The sequence below is a fragment of the Drosophila suzukii genome, chromosome 3, assembly GCF_043229965.1.
Source record: "Drosophila suzukii chromosome 3, CBGP_Dsuzu_IsoJpt1.0, whole genome shotgun sequence".
Taxonomy (NCBI): Eukaryota; Metazoa; Arthropoda; class Insecta; order Diptera; family Drosophilidae; genus Drosophila; species Drosophila suzukii.
The window spans coordinates 24,104,612-24,126,500 of NC_092082.1; the positions used below are offsets into that span (position 1 = coordinate 24,104,612).

The following is a 21,889-nucleotide window of genomic DNA, read 5'->3' on the forward strand; positions in this document are numbered from 1 at the left end:
AAATATTATTTATTGTTATTTATTTATGTAGTAGTCGAGGTAGCACGACCCACGAGGCAGAATTGGGAAATGTGTCCAAAAGAATGTTGAGGGATGCACTCATTGTTGGGAGGGACTCCAGGACCACGATAAGAGCTGGGTGGTCCATTCCAGATGTTCAAGAAAATCCGTCGTGAAGATTGCCATTGTCCGAGTTTGAATTTCCGTTTTTTTTTGTTTTTTTTGTTGTGTTTGCGGCGTAGACATTTTTTTGGTTGCTCCCCTGGGACATGCGATGACTAGCCGGCAGGACACTACAAATGTTTTAACAAAATCGAAGGTATGAGCTAAATGAATACTCTCCCGGAATATAATATAATATAAAACATACCAGAGATTCGACGAAGACCTTATCTAAATAAAGAAGTCGAAGCGAGTCTTGCAGTTGCCTCTTGATCCCAAAATAAGGAGGTTCAACTGAAGACTCGCCGCGACTTCTTCATTTAGATCATTTAGATAAGGTCCCCGATAGCACTGTTATGTTACAGCTCCAGAAAATTTTCACCTTGGTCCTCCTCTAGCATAAATAAAAAAATAACACAAAACCCAATTCATTTAAATTTTAATTGTAAAGCTGTTTAGTTAAAGAATTTGGAATCATGCATTTAAAAATGTTTTTTGTCAGCGCAGTATTGATGAACTATTAATAGTTCGCCCAAATTTCAGAGAATATATTTTTTGCCGGTTTCGATGTTTCAAAAAACTTGTATGTTAAACAATATCGATAGTATCGTTGGCGCTATCGATGTTTTTAAAGCTCTACTTTTTTATTTTCTTGTAAAAAAAACTTCACGTGTAAATAAGTTCGAACATAAAATCAATTTTTAAATTATAATTATTTTAAATTAAATTAAATATTAAATTATAAATATTATAAGCCGTTCTCGGGAACGAAACGGAAGTGAAACGCTTCGGAGGCAGTGTGACCGCGGGTAAAATATGTTTGACCGATTGAGCCGATTGAGCGACGGTCCCTCTGCACCCCCTTTAGTTTTCGAGTAAAAGTGTAAAAGTCGGAAAAGTCAATTAATCCGACTGCCACACGTTCAAAAACCAATTTTGCGATCAAGATCAGAATGAGCGAGTACACGAGCATCCTCCAGCGCGAGTTTCCCAAAATCGACCACGAGCTGCTCACCTATGTCGTGGGCGTACTCACCGGAAGTAAGTGCCTTCTAGCCCCTCAACCTCTGATGTTTCTTCCTTAACGCCGCACTCACATTCGCAGGCGAGGAGGACTTCGACAGTGGTGATGACATCTTTGATGCGGTGGGCGACATCCTGCAGAGCGTCGACTGCGACAGGTCGGAGGAAAGCGTCCGGGAGCTGTGCGAACAGTTCCTCAACATCATGAAGAACAACGGGGTCAACGTGGAGCGCAAGGTGCTGAATGCGCCGGTCAACATCGAGGAAATGGCCAAGAACATGGAGCGACTAGACAAGGACATGCAGAGCATCTGGGTGGTGAACAAGGACGGCGCCAATGTGAGTGTGTACCAGTTGGTGAGGGGATTGTACCACATCAGGCAGAAAGCTCATTTACGAGACACTGTGGGAAAGGACTCAAGATCCCTTTATTAATCCCTTAATCATTTGCTTAACAGCTGCATATCTAAATCAAATAAATCTGTTTTCCAAAGTACATACTGCAGTCCAGCTAAAATAGAATTTCTAGATACTTTTAGCCCAGACAGCTTAAGTTTTAAAAGTCCAACAAACTTATTGAAACTCTCTTATTCTTCCAGAAAGTAGACTCGAAGAAGCTGGGGAAGGCGGAGGCCAAGCTGCAGCAGAAACAGGAGAAGCGGCAGGAGGTGAACAAACATGGGATGATTCCCGTGGCGGTAAAACTGCAGACGGCCACAGCCTCCCAGGTGACCAACAAAAAGAACACCAAGCTGGACCAGAAGGGCCTCAACCGCTCCATGGACATCAAAATCGAAAACTTTGACCTGGCCTTTGGCGAAAAGTAAGACAATGTAGCCGAGCAGTTGACCAACCATAAAATGTTGTTAATCCCCACCAGAGTTCTCCTGCAGAACGCGAATCTGTTGCTCTCTTTTGGTCGCCGTTACGGTCTGGTCGGGCGCAATGGCCTGGGCAAGACCACTCTTCTGCGGATGATTGCCGAACGCCAGCTGCAGATCCCTTCGCACATCTCGGTGCTGCACGTGGAGCAGGAGGTTGTGGGCGACGACACACCCGCTGTGGAAAGCGTGCTGGAGTGCGATACGGAGCGAACGAGGCTACTGACCCGGGAGAAGGAGATCCTGGCTGCGCTGAACAGCGGCGTACAGGATGCGACGCTGTCCAACGAGTTGAGCGACACCTATGCTGCTCTGCAGAACATCGAGGCGGACAAGGCCGTGGCCCGTGCATCTGTGATACTCAAGGGATTGGGTTTCGATGCAGACATGCAGCTGCGTCCGACCAAATCCTTCTCAGGCGGCTGGCGCATGCGTCTTGCTTTGGCCAGGGCACTATTCTCAAAACCCGATCTGCTGCTGCTCGATGAGCCGACGAACATGTTGGACATCAAAGCCATTATCTGGCTGGAGAACTATCTACAGACATGGCCCACAACCATCCTCGTCGTATCCCACGATCGCAACTTCCTGGACACAGTGCCGACGGACATTATACATCTACATTCCCAGGAACTCGAGGCATACAAGTAACTTAGTTCGAAACAAGATCAAATGAAATATATAATTTATTTATTTATTTTCAAGGGGAAACTATGAGCAGTTTGAGAAGACCAAGACGGAAAAACTGAAGTCCCAGAGGCGTGAGTACGAGGCTCAGATGGCTCACAGATCGCACGTCCAGGATTTCATCGATCGCTTCCGATACAACGCAAACCGTGCCTCATCTGTGCAGTCCAAAATTAAAATGCTCGAAAAGCTGTAAGTTTGATAATGCCCGTTGCATTATAAATCATCAAAAGGTCAATATTCTGTAACTTTTAATAAAATGATTTCTTATATTATTAAACAGGCCCGAACTTAAGCCAGTGGAAAAGGAGACAGTGGTTACACTCAAATTCCCCGAAGTGGAGCCTCTCAATCCTCCCGTGCTTGCCATTTCGGAGGTATCGTTCCGTTACAACCCCGAAGATCCGCTGCCCATCTTTAAGGGTGTAAATCTCTCAGCCACATCGGACTCGCGAATATGCATTGTCGGAGAAAATGGAGCGGGAAAATCGACGCTGCTGAAGATCATTGTCGGTCAGCTGAGTACTATTTACGGAAATATTGTCCTGCATCGTGGCCTTCGAATTGGATATTTCGCCCAGCACCATGTGGACCACCTGAACATGAATGTGACGTGTGTGGGAGTACTGGCCGAACTGTTTCCCGGACGACCGGACGAGGAGTATAGACGGCAGTTGGGTAGTTTTGGCTTGTCCGGACCGCTGGCACTGCAGAGCATTGCCAGTTTATCTGGAGGACAGAAATCCCGCGTGGCCTTAGCGAAGATGTGCATGGGTAAGATTGTTATAATGCTTTTACTAAAACTTTTAATAACAACTATGAACTATATTTAATAGCGGAACCCAATTTCTTGGTACTTGATGAGCCGACAAATCACTTGGATATTGAAACTATTGATGCTTTAGGCCGGGCCATTAACGCCTTTAAGGTAAAGAGCCTTTATTAATAATTTCCAGTGAAGAATTCATACCTTTCTTCTATAGGGCGGCGTCATCTTGGTTTCCCACGACGAACGCCTCATCAAGGTCGTCTGCAAGGAACTCTGGGTGTGTGGCAATCGCACAGTCAGAGCAATCGAAGGTGGTCTCGACGAGTATAAGCGGGAGGTTTACAAGGAAATCGAAGCTAATAGTTGAATTTAATGTAATTAAAATTACTCTATTTGTGAAACAGCCTAGCAATAAATTTATATTATGTCTATGACACAAACAGAAGAAAAATTATCTTTGTGAGAGGATGCAATCATAAATGTTTCCATAAAATTGTCCATGCCCTTTCCATAATTAAAAAAAAAAATTTTTTTTTCAAGCAATTGTTTTTTAATGAAATACTTTTATCTTAGGCTCTGGATCCAAAACTTATTTCTTATCCGCCGTCTGAATGTTGATTTTTCGTCGGAGCTCAAAGAGCAACAATGTCAGAGCAGCAACAACGTTCAAGCTATCGATGCCAGCTGCCAGGGGTATGTATACGCACTTTCCCTTGCGTCCGACCAAGTTCAAGAAACTGTCGAAAATTAATAATTAGCAGTTTTCTAATTTGTATTTTGCATCACACCTTACCTGTAAGCTTCCTCACTGACCCCATGGCTCTCGCCGCCAATGATGAGCATGTTGTGGGCTCCGATATCCTTGATCTCTGCATAATCGATGGTCTGGTTGTTCTCCCGCTTCTGTTGGTTGCTCTCCGCAACGAAAACGTGGCAGTTGTCTGCTGCCTCTGGGGGAATAGTCAATGGGACCTCTTCCCACGGGACATCATCCCGTATCGGCACTCGAAACTGACCGCCACAGCCTCCTCTCAGGGCTTTCGACTCCCAGGGATCGCAGCAACCATGGGTGACCACGACCTGGCTGCAGGGCAGAGCGGCACAGGTCCTTATGATGCTGCCCAAGTTGTTTGGTTCCCTTATGTTATCGCACACGACTGTAATTGGCAAGGGCTGAGTGCCCAGACGCTGTTGCTCGGCTAGGTTCTTCTCCAAGCCTTTGTCTGAAGGCCTCTCAAAAATGGCCATTAGACCGGGTGGGGTTACCAGTGAGGACCATGTCTTGAGGTCGTGCTGCGGAACCTTGTAGATCTTGGTATGCGTCTCCATCTGCGCCCTGCCCACTTCCTCCTTCACTAAAGCCAACTGATCCTTCTGGCTGAAGAGGAGCGCATCCATTTTGAGTCCACATTGCAGGGCTTCCTGGATGAGTCGCCTGCCCTCGACGATGATCTGTCGATTCTTGTCCCGTCGCTTGCGGGAACGCACTGCGGTCAACAAAGTGCTGGTCAAGGGATCCTGCAGGGTCAGACGCACAAACTCCAGATTCAGGTCACTGTCCTTGATCACGGGAGCAGGACTCGGATATATACGTGGGGCGGGCGGTGAGGGAGCCGCGAACTTACGAGGTGCAACTGGAACACTGGGTTCCTTGGTTTTCTTCGGCACAAAAGATTTGGTTCTGTTCTTGCGTAAAGCTTCCCGCGTGTTTACCGGTTCGTGCTTCAAACTTGAATTCCCGAAGAGATTGGCCTCTATGTCCAGTGCATCCTGGATATCGCTTTGGGGTCCATTGGAGCTGCTCAACCGCAGCACATTCAGGTTATTTACATTCCTGATATTTGATTGAAAGGAGCGTTTCAGAATATTACAAAACATGGTCGGTGAAGTTGAACAGATGTTTGAATAGTCAGTGGTGTGGTGAAAAGCCGTTATCGGGGGTAACAACTTTCTTAAGGAAAAATCGGTTTTTAAAGTTAAGGCACCACTTTTCTAAATCAAGTTTAAACTGCTTCCGCTAATATATCCCGCGACGTCAAGTAAACAAATACCAACTGTATCATAATTTTGAAGACTCCCATACTCGCTCCCCTCTACGCCCATGTAAGCAGTGTTGAATAACGCATCAAATGAATGCACCTACAACACTTTTGCTAAGTGAGCGGCAGATTCAAACTTTCCGCGTAATTTAATGAAAATATATATTTTATTTCACTTTTAAAATTTGTGTTAGCAGTTAATAACAATTTGAAATTAATTAAAAACTAATAGCGCAATAAGTTGTCCTACTGGGTGTTACGTAGTTAAGCAGCCATAACATAATACAATAATTTAAAATAACAATGCAAAATTCAAACGCCTTCGATCGCAAGGATGAAAAGGAGATAGTTCCGTAAAACAAAATCAATATGGAAATGCGGTAAACAATTAAAAACAAAAGAAATTCATCTAAATGGGGGGCGTCATGTGGTGGCGTAAATACTAGTATTTAAATAAATCCTTATATTAACCATAATTCATAATCTGTTCCATCTTATACGGGTCCGGAGGCCTTTTCGCGAAATTTGTTCATAACAATGTACAATCTAGAATTACTACTATCACCGTTACATCTTACATGGCTACATACTAATTGTTAATTAAAGTTCCATAAATATTAATCAATGCCTCTAACTTTAGGCTTATATACACGGCTTAACCTATTCGCTGGCTAAATCTGTTAGGTCGAACTGGCCGTGGAGCTGCTACTCGACTGCTGGGTCTTCCGCTGCCGTGCTCCGCGTCCAGACAGCAGGTATGACAAATCAATGGGCTGCTCCTGGGCTGTTTGTGCATCCAGACACTTAAGCTTCATAGTTATCAAAACGTTCTCTAAACGCGATCTTCTCTTCTTAACCATCTTTAGGTGAAGGGGAGAAAATTTATGTTTGTTAAAAATTTATTTAATAAAGACTTTTCCACACTGACCTGTTTGTTAGGCGCCATTGGAGCTACGACATGGACAGCTGTGGCTTCTACTGGAGCGGCACAAATCCCACGCGGCTTTCTCCCAACCGTCTTCGGCTGCTGCTGTTCCTGCGAGCCGAGTGTCTTTCGCATCGTTGCTGGCCCGGCTCCTACTTCTAATTCAGTCTTTTGCTTCCTCGTTTTCAGCAACGAAGGATCCACATCATGGGGCTATACATAAACGGTGTGTTAACATTCTAATTATTTCTTTTTTGTTATTTTAACTTACAGCATAGCTCTTGGAGATTTTAAGCTTCTCGGGGAACTTTCGGAAAGCATAGCTCTTCGTGCAGGCCGGATGATTGGCCTTTGCCTTGGAGAAAAATCTCGCCGTCTTGTCCACACGCAGCTCGCAGATAAAACAATGATCCTCGTCGTTGCATTCCATTGGGCGCCCTTTACAGAAAGTGGTGCGATCCAAAACCCAGCAGCGCCCAATGACCAACTCGATGGGCACCACCTCATAAAGGGAAACTCTTACCACTTCATTGGGGTAAAACCGACGCGAAGGTTCATGGAAAGTTTCATGGGGGCGAAGGAAATGATGCCCGAATATGAAACGCTTCCCCACTTCGTTTTTCCACAAGTGCTCTACCCGAAAGATGTCGCATTCTTGATAATCAATTGCTCCGATCGTTTCGTAAGTGTGCTTCTGTGTCGGCAACACTTTGCCCGCCTCGTCCTTGATGGGAATATCCCGTAGCACATAGACGGCATCTCCCTGACGCACCTGCAGATCGCCACGCATCAAGGAAAGATAGTACCGGTGGCCCTCCTCGGTGTATTCGTCCAGGGGAATCTCCCGATCCACTTCTCTTGGCTCGCAACGTTCGCACTGATAGTTATCCGCATCGATGTCCGCTTTGGTGCACTCTGTGTGCTGCCACACCATGCACTTGGCGCACTGAATCATCAATCCCTCATCCTTGTACAACCCGCAAATGCAACGGATCACATCCTCCTCAGGAGAGCCTCCAACGGGAAGTAGTAGAGGCGTGGTTTTCGATGGCACCAGTGGTGAATCCCTGTCCTTTGCTCCTGGCGATTTTTTCACTGCAACTTTTGCTGCTTCCTCTACTGGCAAAATCACCTCTTTTGGTTTGAAGCTCTGCAATGACTCAGAATCGCCAAGTATCTCGACAAGCTGAACATAGCTGGCGGCTTTCTGTTGCTCATAGCAATCCTTAAGAGACTGTAGCGCTTTGGCCTTGCCCTCGTCATCGCCATGCAGCTGCTTGGCCTCCATAAACAGTTGCTGCATGTGGTCATCGTATTCCTGGGGCGTTTTGTAGTGTCCCTGTTCAACTTGTGATTGAATCGATCTGAACTCCACTCGAGGAGTTCCAGCTGTCGCACCTAATTTACCACTCAAAGAGTTCTTTATAGCTTTCTTCTTCTTGCTGGACACTGTGGTTAACAGATCAGACATCTTAAGGGACTCAACGGCACCACAAATATCCCTTAGAATCACAGCCATTTTCGCCATCTTCTCCAGTTCGGGATCATGTACTGTCTGTGCCAATCCACGAGTTTTCATGTTGCGGGGTGAGCAAAGTGCGGAGATTTGGGCAGCCAGGGAAGTGGAAGATGGGGTGGAGGGTCGTCGACCGGGGATGTCTCCATTGGTGACACCATGCGCTGGAGAAGATGCACTAGCGGATGCAGCTGCCAGAACTGCTGCTCGCTTTGCCTTGCATCTTCGTATCTAATAGATAAAATTATGATTAGAAATTATGATTCTGATGGAATATTCTTAAAGAAGCTTACAAATTAAATACAAGTTTTAAAAAAAGAATTATACAAATAATGATTAAAAGTGTTCTAAACACCAACTAACCTTTTCGAAGTTCCTGACAAGGAACGTATTGAATTGTTTGACCAGTTTCTTTTCCTTTTCTGACAAAGGTTGAAGCTTTGCCACCGCCACCGCTGATGCAGTATCCTTCCCCGTCTGCCGCTGAGCGTGCTTTTTGGCTTTGTGCTTCCGTTGGCGACCGTTTCGGCCCGGAGGACCCTCTAAAGCAGGCTTTGCCTCTACGACGGGAAGGGGTTTAACCCTCTGGGACTTACCCCCGATGACACCTCGACACTGGGGCGTGTTGCATCTGCAGGGTTGCCCCTCTGACGGATTGAACAGCGAAAAATTGTAATCGTAGGTCAGCTCCTCTCCCTGTTCAATGGCCCTTTTAGCAAAAAGGACCATTCTTGACAGGCCGTTGACGCTCCATTTCTGCATTTCGCAGTTGGGCTCGCAGGAGTGGTTGACAAACCTACAATCACTGCCCATGCGCTGGCCATCGATGACCAGTCCTCCGTCTAAGTGCAGACAATAGTGGTGAGTGTCATTCAGGTATATACTGGCCATCCGCTGCTTGAACTCCCTTTCGGTGACCACCTCCCCCACGTATTCCAGTATGTAGGTACCCTTAGAAATGGGCAGTTTAGTTCTTACTCCCCATCCTTTATCCGTCGTCATAAAGCGCTCCACTCCGGGTGCAACTGCATGCCGCTGGATCATTTGATTCCGGCACTTCTCTCCAGCTGGACAATTGCTGGGCGAGCATTCCGTATAAACCATGCGATTTAGACAATTGTCCAAACAGGCTTTCTCACCCTGGTTCTTACAGTTACACGTGGGATGGTCGAAACCAGCCAGATTCGGACGCACTGACTCGGCGTATACATTCGTGCGAATCTTTCGATAATTCCAGGATGGCACAATATGTCGAGTGGGTAGTTTGGAGTTGGTGTAAGCCCACCATATATCATAGGGAAGCTCAAAGTCAATTTCACTTCTTCTTAGGTACTTTTCACAATAGGGAGGAGGTGGAAGAAGGCTCCCAGAATTCACTTGATGCTCCTCCAAAGCTGGTTTCTTGTTCACCTTCGCTGGTGGAGGCATTAGCGATTGTTTGTAGTGATTGGAGAAGAGTCCTGCTACCAGATAGGTCTTCTTTACTTTGGATAGTTTCCGCAAGGACGTGGTGGACGCTTTGTCTTCGCTGGATTCACTGCAGCTAGCGTAGTCTGGGGGACCAGGGTTCTGGGACTCACTGGCGGGCAAAGGATCGTGTTCGATAGGGATACTGTCTAGCCGTTTAGCCGCCGCTTCGGCATCTATCTCCTCCTGGCTGACGGGAATTTCTGGAGGAACTGGTTCCACTGTCGCTGGTTTAACGGGATTCTCCTTTTTGCTTTGGTGGGTTGCATTTTCCAGGTTCTTTCGCCGCTTCAAGCGAATCTTGCAGCTAAAATTCGTGTTAGGATCGATGCCAGCTGGGAGTTTAATATTGGGTTCCAGTTTGCTTTTTTTCTGTTGAGGAATAGGTGCGGGAGGTGGCTCTTCTAACACCGGCTGTTTGGGCTGCCGGCCACGCTTCTTGGCAGGCTTTACCTCGGGTTCAGTTTTGGGCGGCGGCAAAGGTGCTACTTCAGGTTGGTCCTTATTCTTAGGTTTTCTACCTCGAGGTCTTCCTCTAGCAGGGGTTTGGGGTCGCTGTAGGCGCTCCAGGGCCACAACCGATAGGCGCGGAGCTCTCTGATTGCTCCTCGCCACAAAGTTTTCCCTGGCTTCGCCTGCTTGCGGCACTCGCTCACAATCCATTGGAGGATTAGCAGGTCCCTGCACCTGGGCACTGCTGCTGCTTCTGGTTTCTCTTAAGGATTGCAGAGGTTCATCATCGGGATCGATCTCCGGCTCGGGATCTTCCATCACGGCTGTTGGCTGCTGTTCTACGCTAATTTTACGCTTCTTCCTCCTCACCGTGGGAAATCCAGTTCGATTGATCTTTTTTCGCTTTCGTTTTAGGAGGAGATTGCCACCCGTTTTGTGTAGCAACGTTTCTACAACTCGGTGACCAATCTCCTTTTTGGTATCCTCCTTGATATCCAATGCCGAGAGCAGGGGAGATTCGACCTCTGCTTTTGTTATGACTGATTCGTTAAGTTTACCAAGAGGTATTTGGATTTCTAACTCTACAGATGGCTCAAACACCCCTGGCGGAGGATAGCTACCAGCTGGGGATTGAACCTGAACCAAGTCCTTTGCAGCCGCCAGCTTCTGCTTAGCTGCTCCACCTCTCCTTTGCTGTTTGAGGGAGCAAAGCGAGCTGGGACTGATGTCGAGCAATTTTCCACCACTTATGGAGTTGTTATCTACAACAATCCTTAAAGGAGAATTGCTGGCTGATGAAGCAGCTCCGCTGACAGCGTTCGGTTGCTCTAGGAGGTGCCTCTTTTTAGGAGTGAGCGCGGATTTTCCGCTCCTAGCATTGAATTGAGCCTGCGATTTAGTAGACGCAGTGCTCTTAGCAGTCGCCGCTGCTGCGGCCCACGCCTCCGCATTTAGTTTTCCATTGGCAAAGGCCACTTCCGCAGGCGGACGCTCTCCTGGAGTCAACAGGTAGTGACGCTTCTTAAGCGGCAACTTGTGGTCGTCGGGACTGGAGCTGTCATTGCTCTGGGATTTCTTGTGCCGTCTCTTAGCATTGCCGTTGCTGGTTCCACTGCCATTGGGCGTTCCACTAGCGCTGGCTGATAGCATAGCGAAGTCCACCAGGGGCTCACTGAGCTTTCGCTTTTTTAAGGCCCGTTTCAAAGGTTTGGGAAGCGTTGAAGCTGATCCTCCACCGTTCAGAACCAACTGCTGGGCAGGACTTGGGGCTGCTAAAGTGGCCTGCAGTTTGTTAGCATCGGCCAGCAGCTTCTCCTTGCCGCTGCTCCCGGTCAGCCGATCCTCCTGAATGCGACACCTGGAGTGAAAGGTGCTTGTGATAATCTCGATTTCGGTGAGCAGCTTGGAATCAATGTTCAAGGACTTGTTGTGACTAAAACTCTTCCGGCGATGCCTACGACGCATTCTGGACACCCCAGATACATAGCTACTGCACATACTGGCTGCAGAGGAGCGACGGGACTTTATCTTGCACGAGGATTTACTGGGAGCCGGGGTCTCTTTCCGCTGATTCATCATTTTACTGATAAAGTTCTCCGGGTTAGTGGCAGCCAAACTGCCGCCACGACCGAAATACTGCCCCGTGGTCACATAGCGGTTGATCTCGCCGTACTTCTTGCTGGCACTTGTAGTGGGCAGACTCTGGAGACTTGGCTTGCTGATGTACTCGTTGCTTTCCTCGCTGCTCTGGCCCAGGGATAACCCCGCAAGCTGAAGGATGTCCTGATCTTCGACGGGATCGTCCGCAGCGCTCTTTAAAAGCATGGAAGCCCTCCGCTTCCGCCTCATCCTAAGCCCAGACTTTCCTGATTCCTTGCAATCACTCCGGTAGCCGCAACTCTTTGCCCTGCTCCTGCGACTCATACAGCTCTTGGTACTGTATCGACTCTTGCAACTGGCATCGGACTTATAGCCGGAGTTGTGGTTGTGGCTGCTCCTTTGGTGCCTTACGCTTCCGTAATCCGAGACGTAACCGCTCTTAGCGGCCAGGACCTTGCTGCAAATGGTAGTGCCAGCTCCAGTTCCACTAGCTGCGCCCACACTCATGCTCCTCAGCCTAAACTTTTTATTTACGTCGATCTCTCGCCACACAGGATCCAATTGCAGTTCCTCTTTATTAGATGAGCTGGAGGCGGTCTTTTTATTGTTCTGACGCCGCTTGCTCCTTGGCGGGGGATAGAGCACCCGCTCGGTGGCATACATACGCTTGTCCAGATAGGCCATATCGATCTTGGGCTTGCTGCTGGAAGCGATTGGGACTGCTCCCGTGGGCACAACGTTTTCACTTTGCATTTTCGGCGAGGGAGTCGTACTTTGCGTAGTGCTAGTGGTACTAATAACACCCGAATCGGCGGATTCATTTATAGCAGGTCCAGAGTTTCCCGAGGCGGGAGCTGCGATCACTTTTTTGGGTCTGCCTCTGCGTTTTCGAGGAATAGTGGTTTGCACCAGGGTCTCCTCCTTAGCTTTTATAGCTTTCTCTTCCGGCAGCTTGGAGTTGGCGCTCTGTCCCAGCATCTGAGTCTTCTCCATGAAGTCCTGCAGCAAAGTGGACTGGTACTGGGGTAGATTCTTGTCCTTGGCCGCCTTGCGGAAGCTGCCCTCCACAGTAGTGTCCTCCGTATCGCTCTCCACTCGCTTGATGGCCGCCTGCACGAGGTTGGGCAACTCGTTGTCGCTGGAGGAGATTCCGATGTCCAGCGGGGGTTTGCCGGCGGACTGAGCCGCCTGGGAGATTGCAGTGAGCAGCAGTCGAGGAGCTCTCTGCTGGTGAACCTTCAGAGGCAGATCATCCTCTGAGTCCGAGGAAAAGGCCGAGATCTGTGGCTTCTTAGACTTGGATACCTTATCCGATTTGCTAGTCCCACTGGTGCTGGCCAGCTTCTTGCGCTTGATCTTGACTTTCTTGCTGGCCGCTCTGTTCCTGGCCTCCGAGCAGCCGGACTCGGTGTCCTGGGTAGACATTTTTCTGGGCTTCAGGGGTTTCTTGGTTGCTGGGACTCCTAACGGGGGGCGGATGGCCGAGATTCTCATTCGCAGGCCATCGGTGTCCGAACGCTGCACACTGAACTGGGTGGCTGACTTGGTCGACTTCGACTGGCTCGATTGATCCGTAATGCAGTCGGTTTCCTGTGGGCGAACAACACAATTTACATACATAATTCGCCAGGTGCCATTTGACAGACTTGCCTCATTTTCACTGCCGGACTCTTGTGCGCGTTGCGTTTCCAGAACCTTTGCTGCTGCCGTCTCATTTTGGCCACTGCTCATATTTTGAAGTCGCTGGGGAGCTGCAAGATATTCGTTTTTGTTAGCCAAAAGCGTTTTGGTGACTCTTTTAATCTCATTTAAAGTAGGTCAAACCGCGGCGACGACGTCCAAAAAAAACTTTTCCCCCTCCACACTTACGCTTGATTGTTTTCTTGGCTAGCACCTACACTCGCGGCTTTAATGGGGAGTTGAGTTCTTAGCGCATGGACTGTCTATTGGTCCACACATTGCATTTGCACTTTCTTGCGCCTTTGGCCGTGGCTTGCCTGCTTCTAAAATGGCGCCGTTTTCACTTTTCCAAAAACTGCTTTGTTCGACGCCCGACGACGACGCAACGTTGCAACGCTTTTCGCGTGTGGCACATTAATCCGCGCTCCCGATCTTTCACTTTTTCAACGCGGGCGGCGGTGGGGCGCACTTTAATTGTTATTGTTAATGTGGCGCAACAACAAAAAGCCAGGCAACCAAAAATGTACGAACATAAATAAAGAAAAAGACACTGCGTTTTGGTTAGTGATGCAAAAAAACATCGATGCATCGGGTATCGATGTTTTTCGATCTTTAGGTGATATCGATGTTAGGCGAAGCATCGATGATTTGAAAAATCGGAGGATAAATAAAAGACGTTAGAAAGAGAGGACCTACTGTTCAAATAAATGGTATCTTATATGAAATAAATGGAAAAATAATTAACTATAGTCAAATGTGCTTTTTTCTTTTTAGTAAATAATAATTGGTTATTTTGTAAACCAAGAACAAGGAAATATCTCCTTCGTAATCCAATTAAAAACTCAATAAGTTTAAATAATAATTATTATTTGACACGTCTTCCTTTTAAAATAAAATTGAAGTCAAAATTTAAATTCCATCACTAATTTTGTTGTAGCCAGCTGAAATATCGCTGCCAACTATCGTTCGAAACTTTCGTTTACCAGTGCAGAAATTTATCCAAACTAGCTATATATTTAACAAATTTATTGTTTTTTAATTTTAAGCGTTATCTGGACTATTTAACAATTATTCTTTTTCACTTAATGGAAACATTTATTTATACATTCAAATCCACAATATTTGACTTAAAATATATGACTTAAAAATAGGCAATATAAAAAAAAGCTAAATTTCCAACTGAATGCGCCAACTCTGTTGTCCAATTTACGGTGTGTGAACACTGGCCGATCTGCTCGGCAAGGCAAGAACTATTTGTTTATTTGTGAAAACTCGTAAAATGAGTGGAAAACCGTCGAAATCGAACAGTGCCTCGAGCAGCATGCTCTACGGCTCCAGTATCTCGGCGGAGTCCATGAAAGTGATCGCGGAGAGCATCGGTGTGGGCTCCCTTTCGGATGACGCCGCCAAAGAGCTGGCGGAGGATGTGTCCATCAAGCTGAAGAGGATTGTCCAGGACGCTGCCAAGTTCATGCAGCACGCGAAGAGGCAGAAACTCTCTGTGCGGGACATCGACATGGCCCTTAAGGTACGGAATGTAGAGCCGCAGTACGGCTTCGTTTCCAAGGACTTCATACCCTTCCGCTTCGCGTCCGGCGGAGGTCGGGAGCTGCATTTCACCGAGGACAAGGAGATCGACCTAAGTGAGATCACCTCCAGCAACTCTGTGAAGATTCCACTGGACCTCACCCTGCGTTCCCATTGGTTTGTGGTGGAGGGAGTCCAGCCCACTGTACCAGAAAACCCACCGCCGCTCTCGAAGGATTCTCAGTTCCTGGACTCTGTCAACCCAGTTATTAAACTCGATCAAGGTCTCAACAAAGATGCGGCCGGCAAACCAACCACCGGCAAGATCCACAAGCTCAAGAACGTGGAGACCATCCATGTCAAGCAGCTGGCCACGCACGAGTTGTCCGTGGAGCAGCAGCTGTACTACAAAGAAATCACGGAGGCCTGCGTGGGTTCGGACGAACCGCGCCGCGGTGAGGCGCTGCAGTCACTGGGCTCCGATCCTGGCCTGCACGAAATGCTGCCCCGCATGTGCACCTTCATCGCCGAGGGTGTTAAGGTCAATGTAGTGCAAAACAATTTGGCGCTGCTCATATACCTCATGCGAATGGTGCGTGCGCTCCTGGATAATCCATCGCTGTTTCTCGAGAAATACGTAAGACATTTTTTATTTTAATTTTTCTTGCATTTTCTAATAAGTTAACCTTTCACAGCTACACGAACTAATACCCTCGGTGATGACCTGTATTGTGTCAAAGCAGCTGTGCATGCGCCCTGAACTGGACAATCACTGGGCCCTGCGAGATTTTGCCTCCCGCCTTATGGCGCAGATCTGCAAGAACTTCAATACTCTGACCAACAATCTCCAAACCCGTGTCACCCGGTAAATCTTGACCACTTCAAGCTGAACTCCTTTTCTTACATTTCCTCACCCTACAGCATCTTCAGTAAAGCCTTGCAAAACGATAAGACTCACCTATCCTCGCTGTACGGCTCTATAGCAGGACTCTCAGAGCTAGGGGGCGAAGTCATCAAAGTTTTTATTATACCCCGCCTAAAGTTCATATCGGAGCGTATCGAACCTCACCTGCTCGGCACCTCTATGAGCAACACAGACAAGACAGCCGCCGGTCACATTCGCGCCATGCTGCAGAAGTGCTGTCCCCCGATTCTCAAGCAAATGCGCTCTGCACCAGACACGGCGGAGGACTACAAGAACGACTTTGGCTTTCTGGGACCATCGCTATGTCAGGCGGTGGTCAAAGTACGAAATGCGCCCGCCAGCAGCATTGTGACCCTGTCGTCGAGCACCATCAACACGGCACCCATCACGAGTGCAGCCCAAACGGCAACCACCATCGGGCGCGTGTCCATGCCCAGCACACAAAGACAGGGGTAAAAAACCTTTTTTATATTTACTCAGTGTTAATACCCTTGCTGAAAGTTTTTATTTCGTTTTAATTCTGAAGCATATACTTTGTTATATATTACTTTGAAAACATGGACCCTAACGGGTCAATCATACATACTTAACCATTTTGAAAATGATAATGAGAAAATCTGTGGAAAACATGATCCTTATTAAGACAAGTTTTTTGTTAACAAGTGTGTTTGAAAATTGTGAATAGGGATATGTTTGTTTGCCTGCAAGAGTTTTACCGTATTCAATTATCTAGTATAAAAACCTTTTAACCTGGTGACTTCTTTTATTTGCAGAAGCCCTGGGGTGGGGGTGTCGGCCCTGCCTCAGATAAGAGCCATTCAGGCCAATCAGCCGCCGCAAAAGTTTGTGATAGTCACCCAGAACTCGCCGCAGCCGGGCCAGACAAAGGTGGTGCGGCGGGGCAGCTCTCCGCACAGCGTAGTCCTCTCCGCAGCCTCCAACGGGGCCAATGCCTCCAACTCGAACTCAAATTCGAGCGCCAGCGGAAGCGGGAACGGCGGCAGCCTGCTTTCAGCCGCACAGCGGAGCAGCGAGAATGTGTGTGTTAGTGCCGGTAGCGAAGCGCCAGCAGTTGATGGTATAACAGTTGAATCTTTCAGAGCACCCTAGACGCCAACTCGCTGATCATTGAGACGGAGATCGTACGCGCACCACCCGAGCTGGACGATCTCTCGCATCTGGAGTAGCCAGCTTAGTTCGTAGTCTACATAATCATTTTGTATGCAATAAAACACAGAATGTAGGAACCTACCCCAAAAATATATCACCGTACAGAGAAAAAAATATATTCATAAAATTAATTTTCAGAAAGATTTGTGTGTGTCTTAAGCGATTTGTCGCCAAAGAGCAGTAACTTTTTTCAAAAAAATATGTTTAACATGTTATAGTATATTAACGTTACAAATCAAGTCCATTTTTTTAATCAATTTAATTTAATTGCTTAAAACATAATATACACAAAAAATAGAGTTATGTTGAACAGTATTTTTTAAAAATCACTGGTAAATTTTTGAAAAGTCGAGAATTAAAAGATTAACTTGTTTCTGTGGAAACCAATCTCCCCCACCTAAAGTCGAAAGCTTGGCCACGCAGTCAGCACGCATGTGCGGGTATGGGCCACCAAGTGGCTGGCTATTGATTTTTCCATCAGTTCCTCAGTAAACGCACAAAGAGCTCAACACTCCTTGTAGATACCCATCGCAGGACGAAGGCAAAGCTCGGAGCAGCTCTGTCGGAATTTTTAAAGGATAAATTGGAATTCTCTCAAAAACACAGGAAAAATGCACGCCAGATTTGCAGATCCCGAGCCCGCGTCTCCGGACAGTGAAGATGGAATCGCAACGGAGTCGCTGGAGGCCAGAATAGAGGCGTTTAAGCAGAGTCCCCAGAACATGGCTGCTCTGCGGGAGGTGCTTGACGATGTGGTCCTGCGGGCTGAGACGGAGGCCAATAGGCGAGCAGTTGAGAACCAGAAATCGCAACAGGTTGACTACCCAAATGTAACTTCCTTTTCTATATAACTGAAACACTTGTAACTACTTTTCAGGGCAAGGAAAAGCGCCAGAGTAAGTACACGCAGTGTGGTCCAGTACTTATCGCTTTTTGGCTACTTTGGATAGTTAATAGCTTTTACTTATGGCCACTTCATCAACCCTTTGTCAGGCACTTGGTGGCTTTATAGATCCTTGTGCACAAATCCTTGCATTCCTTTGTCTGTGAAAATCGCAGCAGAGATAAAGGTTTTGAGTGCGATGGATGAATACCAGCAATCAAGGATGATGATAAGTATGTGTCAGTGCCTAGGGCTTTTCCGACATTGAAATTGCCCTTCCTATCGGGAACAATAGATCAAAGTTGGCGGTTCCTGAAGTGTGTGGATGCGAATTAAATAACTACTAATTAAATCCAAAGAGTAAATCATATATCTAAAATTCAAAATATTTTATTTTTAACCTTTCCTTTCCTTCAAGATTGGATATCTAAGATATTTACATATTTTATTGCCATTGGATTAGCAAATTTGACTTTTAAAAGCCTGATATGATTACATTAATGTTTATATTTTAAGGAACCACAATATAATTTTGTACGTTTTGTGTTAGACCTTTGATATTTATATCTCACGATTAAACATTTTATGTTTTATTAACTTCAGATTGAAAATGATGCTTCAGTTCTTAAGTAGCAAGCCAATTTAAATTCCATTTTTAAAATGGTTCAAAAGCCGCATGGTTTCTGTTCATATTTTGCATCCACACACAAGGATCCGGACTTTTTAAACTTTGAAAGTGAGATATAACAGGAGATGATCCATGTGCATGGATTTTCCTCGCCTAGCCTAAAAGCCAATATGGCAGTATAACGTTTACGATGGCGGAAACAAAATGCCCTGACTAACCGATGACAGGGAGACCTTTATAGGCCGCCCAGTGGTTGTTGGCAGGTGGCAATTAATTAACAAGAATTTAGATAAGCTATAATTAAACGCACTCGCACGCCATTTTCACCCATTGTAGATATTCCAGCTCGATTGCATGACCATCTTTTGTTGCACTTAACTTGTATTTTGCCTCTCACTGATCTTTATTTTCGTATTTTTGTACTTTCTGCGCTTCGCATGCACTAATCCTTCAGGTTTCGCCATACCAGATTTTAAGAACGGCAAGGTGGTGAACCGGGCCAGAGGATTTGTGGTGCGGATCTTCGATGCCATATGCAATTGTGCCAACAACAATGCGGCGGCGGCCACGACGCGATTCAAACTGAGGAGCAACAGCGGCGGAGGAGGAGCCAGCGGAAACGGAAAACGACAGCAGTCCCAGGACGAGCCGGAAACCCTAGTTCTGACCAAGAAGAGGCCAGCCGGCGAGGGCAAAAAAAAGAAAGGCGTTAGCATGGCCGACGACGTGCAAGCCGGCGTTCGACTGATGGACTAAGAAAGCAATACAACATGATGGTTGATCCTGCAATGGGAAAACATAATCAAAATCTTAACCAATCCATCCCCAAACACAGAACTCACATCACCAATCGTTTTCTGTCATCCTAAAAGCATTTTCTTTGCTCAAACGTCTTAAGCACTAAACCAAACTCCAAGTCTTCCCCTGAAGACCAAAAATTATCGTTTAAGATAACGAGCTGTGTCTGACCTTTTGTATTCGTTTTGCGGAGTCATAAAATGTTGAAAAGTTCTGAAAATTTTAGGATACGTAATTATAGCAGGAATAAAATCGTATTCCCCGCTTATAAACGAAAGTGTTAAACTCGATAATATACTAAGATCCGAGGTATGAGTATGACACTTACATATTTTTTTAAAAAATATTATACTTTTGATAAAGACTTGTAAAAAGTTTTTAAAATTCTTTCTCCGGAGAGCGAAAATAGGGCGGATAGGAAAGACTTAGCTCTCTACTTTATGATTTCATAAACCTAAATGTGATCCCAGACGGAAATGTAAGCAAAAGAACTCTAAGCACAAAGAACTTATAGATTAGTTAGAGAAGGAGAACGGAAGGAAAATCGTATAGGATATACACTCTCATACATTCGAGGCCATCCCACGCACAACACAATCAACGGCATTACACAATCCCAAGCGGAACCAATGCCAAGCTTAACAACTGGCCTGTCAATCTCCACCTAATTATAACTACGATATATCAAATTATATACCTATTCGTGTATACCTAGGTGTGTACCACCAACCTATTTAGATGTGTGTGTAGTAGTTACAAAATATTTCCAAACCAGCTAACAGAAGGTTCAATATACAAGCATCAATGTGTACTGATTTTATATACAATGTACTAACTACTATATACGTGTGGACATTCCTAGAGTCTTAGTTGATTACACAAACACTTTCTAAACGCAGCACAGGTTTCCTCAAACATCCTCATCAATGTCACCAACTAAATCCACAACACACGCTCTAATCGGATATATTTTTGTGAGGCCCTTTTTGAGAGATCTATAAAGACACTATTCTATACCAAGTCCCAATTTTATGAAATCGAATACGATGAATACATAGCTAACGAGAGAACTTTGTACACACATTTGCAAGGCAACCATTTTGTATAAGGTTTTGCATTTATTTTGTAACCTTTAGAACTCAAAGATCTCCCTAAGTTTGAATGCGTTGCTAAGCCAATTGAGTATTTATAAATTACAAAATGTATAAGTGTGCATAATGCGAATATAAAACTGTTGTATTTAGTTAACAATATCAGCAATAAAGTGTAACAATGTTTGAAATCAAAAAGGGGTCTTTACAATGCTTACTTTACAATGTTGTAAAGGATTTTAAAAGTCTGTGTATATAAATACGGAGCATTTATGTTAATCAAAGCTTTTTAATTGCCCAAAACTAATTTAATTAATTTTCAAATTATACGGGTTTCTTTCTTTTTATTTGATATTTTAAACATAAATATGCAAACAATGGATTTATTTTTTTAAAGATTTCCTGGAAGGTACTTGTATTCAACCTATTGTTCTAAGGCCACATAAACTTTCCTTCGCCGTTTTCAGCCAAGCACTTGGCTGTTTGGAAGACCCTTTCGCACGATTCCTTGAAAGCTTTATCTGCAAACATTGAACTATATAAAGAACCCTACTTAGAGCCTTGAAAAGTTGACTGTACTTACGCGCATCCCTGCAAGCCTCAACGGATCTCTTGGAAGCCTCCATCATTTCCGTTGGTACCAGATGTGGAAGCGACGCCAGGGCCTTCGCAGCGTTGAACTCTCCCTTTTTATTAACGGTGCCCGCCATTAAGGACACACACTTTGTATAGCACTACAGGAAGAAGTAGTTAAATTTAATAACGCCATCTCAGTTCCACGAACTAATACATATTCTAGGCTTTCTAAGAATCGACCACGATGGACATACATGTTTCTTTCATACTCACCATGAGATCCTGCGATGGCGGAAAACTAAAATCCCCCACTCGAAGCCTATCGAGATCTTCTATATTGAGTTTAAACTTTGGCGCACAGCCACTCCGAATCATGTCTAGCGAGGATAAGAACTGGTCCATCGTCATGGCTGTTCCAGGATCGGGCAATAGGAGTGCCAAAACTTCCAGGATGATGGCCAAAACGGAGAAAGAGCGTTGTCTCCAGTGCTTCATGGTGGCTGGAACAAAATTCGTCGACTAGCCAACGAGGCGGAGGCCTTTATAGGCTGCCTTAGTGGGCTGGACAGGTGGCAATTAAGTTCGGAGGTCCAGTAATTAAACAACGCACTTGCACGCCATTTTCACCTAATAACTAACCGATAACCGAAACTATGCATTCATTTTGAAGTTATAATTCTTAATATAATATTAGTAAATAATTTTGAGAGCAATCTTAACTATCAGATTAATTAAATGCCGGAGTGATGAACATAATATGTTATGATAGTTTCAACTAACTTTAGAAGCTAAAACAAAACACCTTTAAGTGCATAAGGGAAACCAGAGCTTCTCTTAATACTCTTCCCTACAAACATTTGTAATAATTTGCTGAATTTGTATTAGAAAATATTATTGATAATTCCTTCTATTGGAGCAAAATATGAAATTATAATATCCCCCATATGTTTTACATATTAAATTAAAAAATTCACTAAGATATAAAATTGCAGCAATATTCAAACAACTTCTGATTATTCGTATTTCAAATCTCTGCAGAAAGAATCAATCTTACATCACAAAACTTTTTTATTCTAATTCCGGTTTTTTT

The 21,889-nt window shown here is 45.5% G+C and overlaps 6 protein-coding genes across 10 annotated transcripts; 3 read left to right on the forward strand and 3 right to left on the reverse strand.

Annotated features, from left to right (window-relative positions):
- Positions 1–998: 998 nt before the first annotated feature.
- On the forward strand, positions 999–3,973 carry LOC108010657 (ATP-binding cassette sub-family F member 3). The gene is made up of 8 exons (XM_036816269.3): positions 999–1,203; positions 1,268–1,524; positions 1,785–2,008; positions 2,066–2,713; positions 2,772–2,945; positions 3,037–3,527; positions 3,590–3,681; positions 3,737–3,973. The coding sequence occupies exons 1-8, from the start codon at positions 1,116–1,118 to the stop codon at positions 3,887–3,889; spliced, it is 2,127 nt and encodes a 708-aa protein (XP_036672164.3). The 5' UTR covers positions 999–1,115; the 3' UTR covers positions 3,890–3,973.
- On the reverse strand, positions 3,824–5,520 carry LOC108010660 (rRNA methyltransferase 3, mitochondrial). The gene is made up of 2 exons (XM_017075559.4): positions 4,316–5,520; positions 3,824–4,259 (listed from the first exon to the last, which is right to left on the reverse strand). Exons 1-2 carry the CDS (start codon positions 5,398–5,400, stop codon positions 4,112–4,114), a joined length of 1,233 nt encoding a protein of 410 aa, XP_016931048.4. The 5' UTR covers positions 5,401–5,520; the 3' UTR covers positions 3,824–4,111.
- Positions 5,521–5,709: 189 nt separating this feature from the next.
- Positions 5,710–13,766, reverse strand: ash1 (histone-lysine N-methyltransferase ash1). Its single transcript, XM_036816268.3, has 6 exons — positions 13,391–13,766; positions 13,172–13,272; positions 8,366–13,111; positions 6,758–8,233; positions 6,490–6,699; positions 5,710–6,421 (listed from the first exon to the last, which is right to left on the reverse strand). The coding sequence occupies exons 2-6, from the start codon at positions 13,250–13,252 to the stop codon at positions 6,242–6,244; spliced, it is 6,693 nt and encodes a 2,230-aa protein (XP_036672163.3). The 5' UTR covers positions 13,253–13,272; positions 13,391–13,766; the 3' UTR covers positions 5,710–6,241.
- Positions 13,767–14,406: 640 nt separating this feature from the next.
- On the forward strand, positions 14,407–16,954 carry Taf6 (TBP-associated factor 6). Of its 4 annotated transcripts, none has more exons than XM_065864199.2 (5): positions 14,407–15,365; positions 15,424–15,593; positions 15,650–16,105; positions 16,427–16,697; positions 16,754–16,954. In XM_065864199.2, the coding sequence occupies exons 1-5, from the start codon at positions 14,481–14,483 to the stop codon at positions 16,838–16,840; spliced, it is 1,869 nt and encodes a 622-aa protein (XP_065720271.2). In that variant the 5' UTR covers positions 14,407–14,480; the 3' UTR covers positions 16,841–16,954. The 4 variants fall into 4 exon arrangements, with proteins under 4 accessions (XP_065720271.2, XP_065720272.2, XP_036672278.3 ...); XM_065864200.2 differs by having other exon boundaries at positions 16,427–16,691; positions 16,741–16,954; XM_036816383.3 differs by having other exon boundaries at positions 16,427–16,691.
- Positions 16,955–16,967: 13 nt separating this feature from the next.
- On the forward strand, positions 16,968–19,698 carry LOC108010661 (uncharacterized). 2 transcript variants are annotated; one of them, XM_017075560.4, is made up of 3 exons: positions 16,968–17,638; positions 17,701–17,719; positions 18,789–19,698. In XM_017075560.4, exons 1-3 carry the CDS (start codon positions 17,435–17,437, stop codon positions 19,088–19,090), a joined length of 525 nt encoding a protein of 174 aa, XP_016931049.4. In that variant the 5' UTR covers positions 16,968–17,434; the 3' UTR covers positions 19,091–19,698. The 2 variants fall into 2 exon arrangements, with proteins under 2 accessions (XP_016931049.4, XP_065720273.2); XM_065864201.2 differs by having other exon boundaries at positions 18,804–19,698.
- Positions 19,699–20,215: 517 nt separating this feature from the next.
- Positions 20,216–21,333, reverse strand: lush. The gene is made up of 3 exons (XM_017075568.4): positions 21,073–21,333; positions 20,807–20,957; positions 20,216–20,744 (listed from the first exon to the last, which is right to left on the reverse strand). Exons 1-3 carry the CDS (start codon positions 21,292–21,294, stop codon positions 20,656–20,658), a joined length of 462 nt encoding a protein of 153 aa, XP_016931057.2. The 5' UTR covers positions 21,295–21,333; the 3' UTR covers positions 20,216–20,655.
- Between the last annotated feature and the right edge of the window lie 556 nt (positions 21,334–21,889).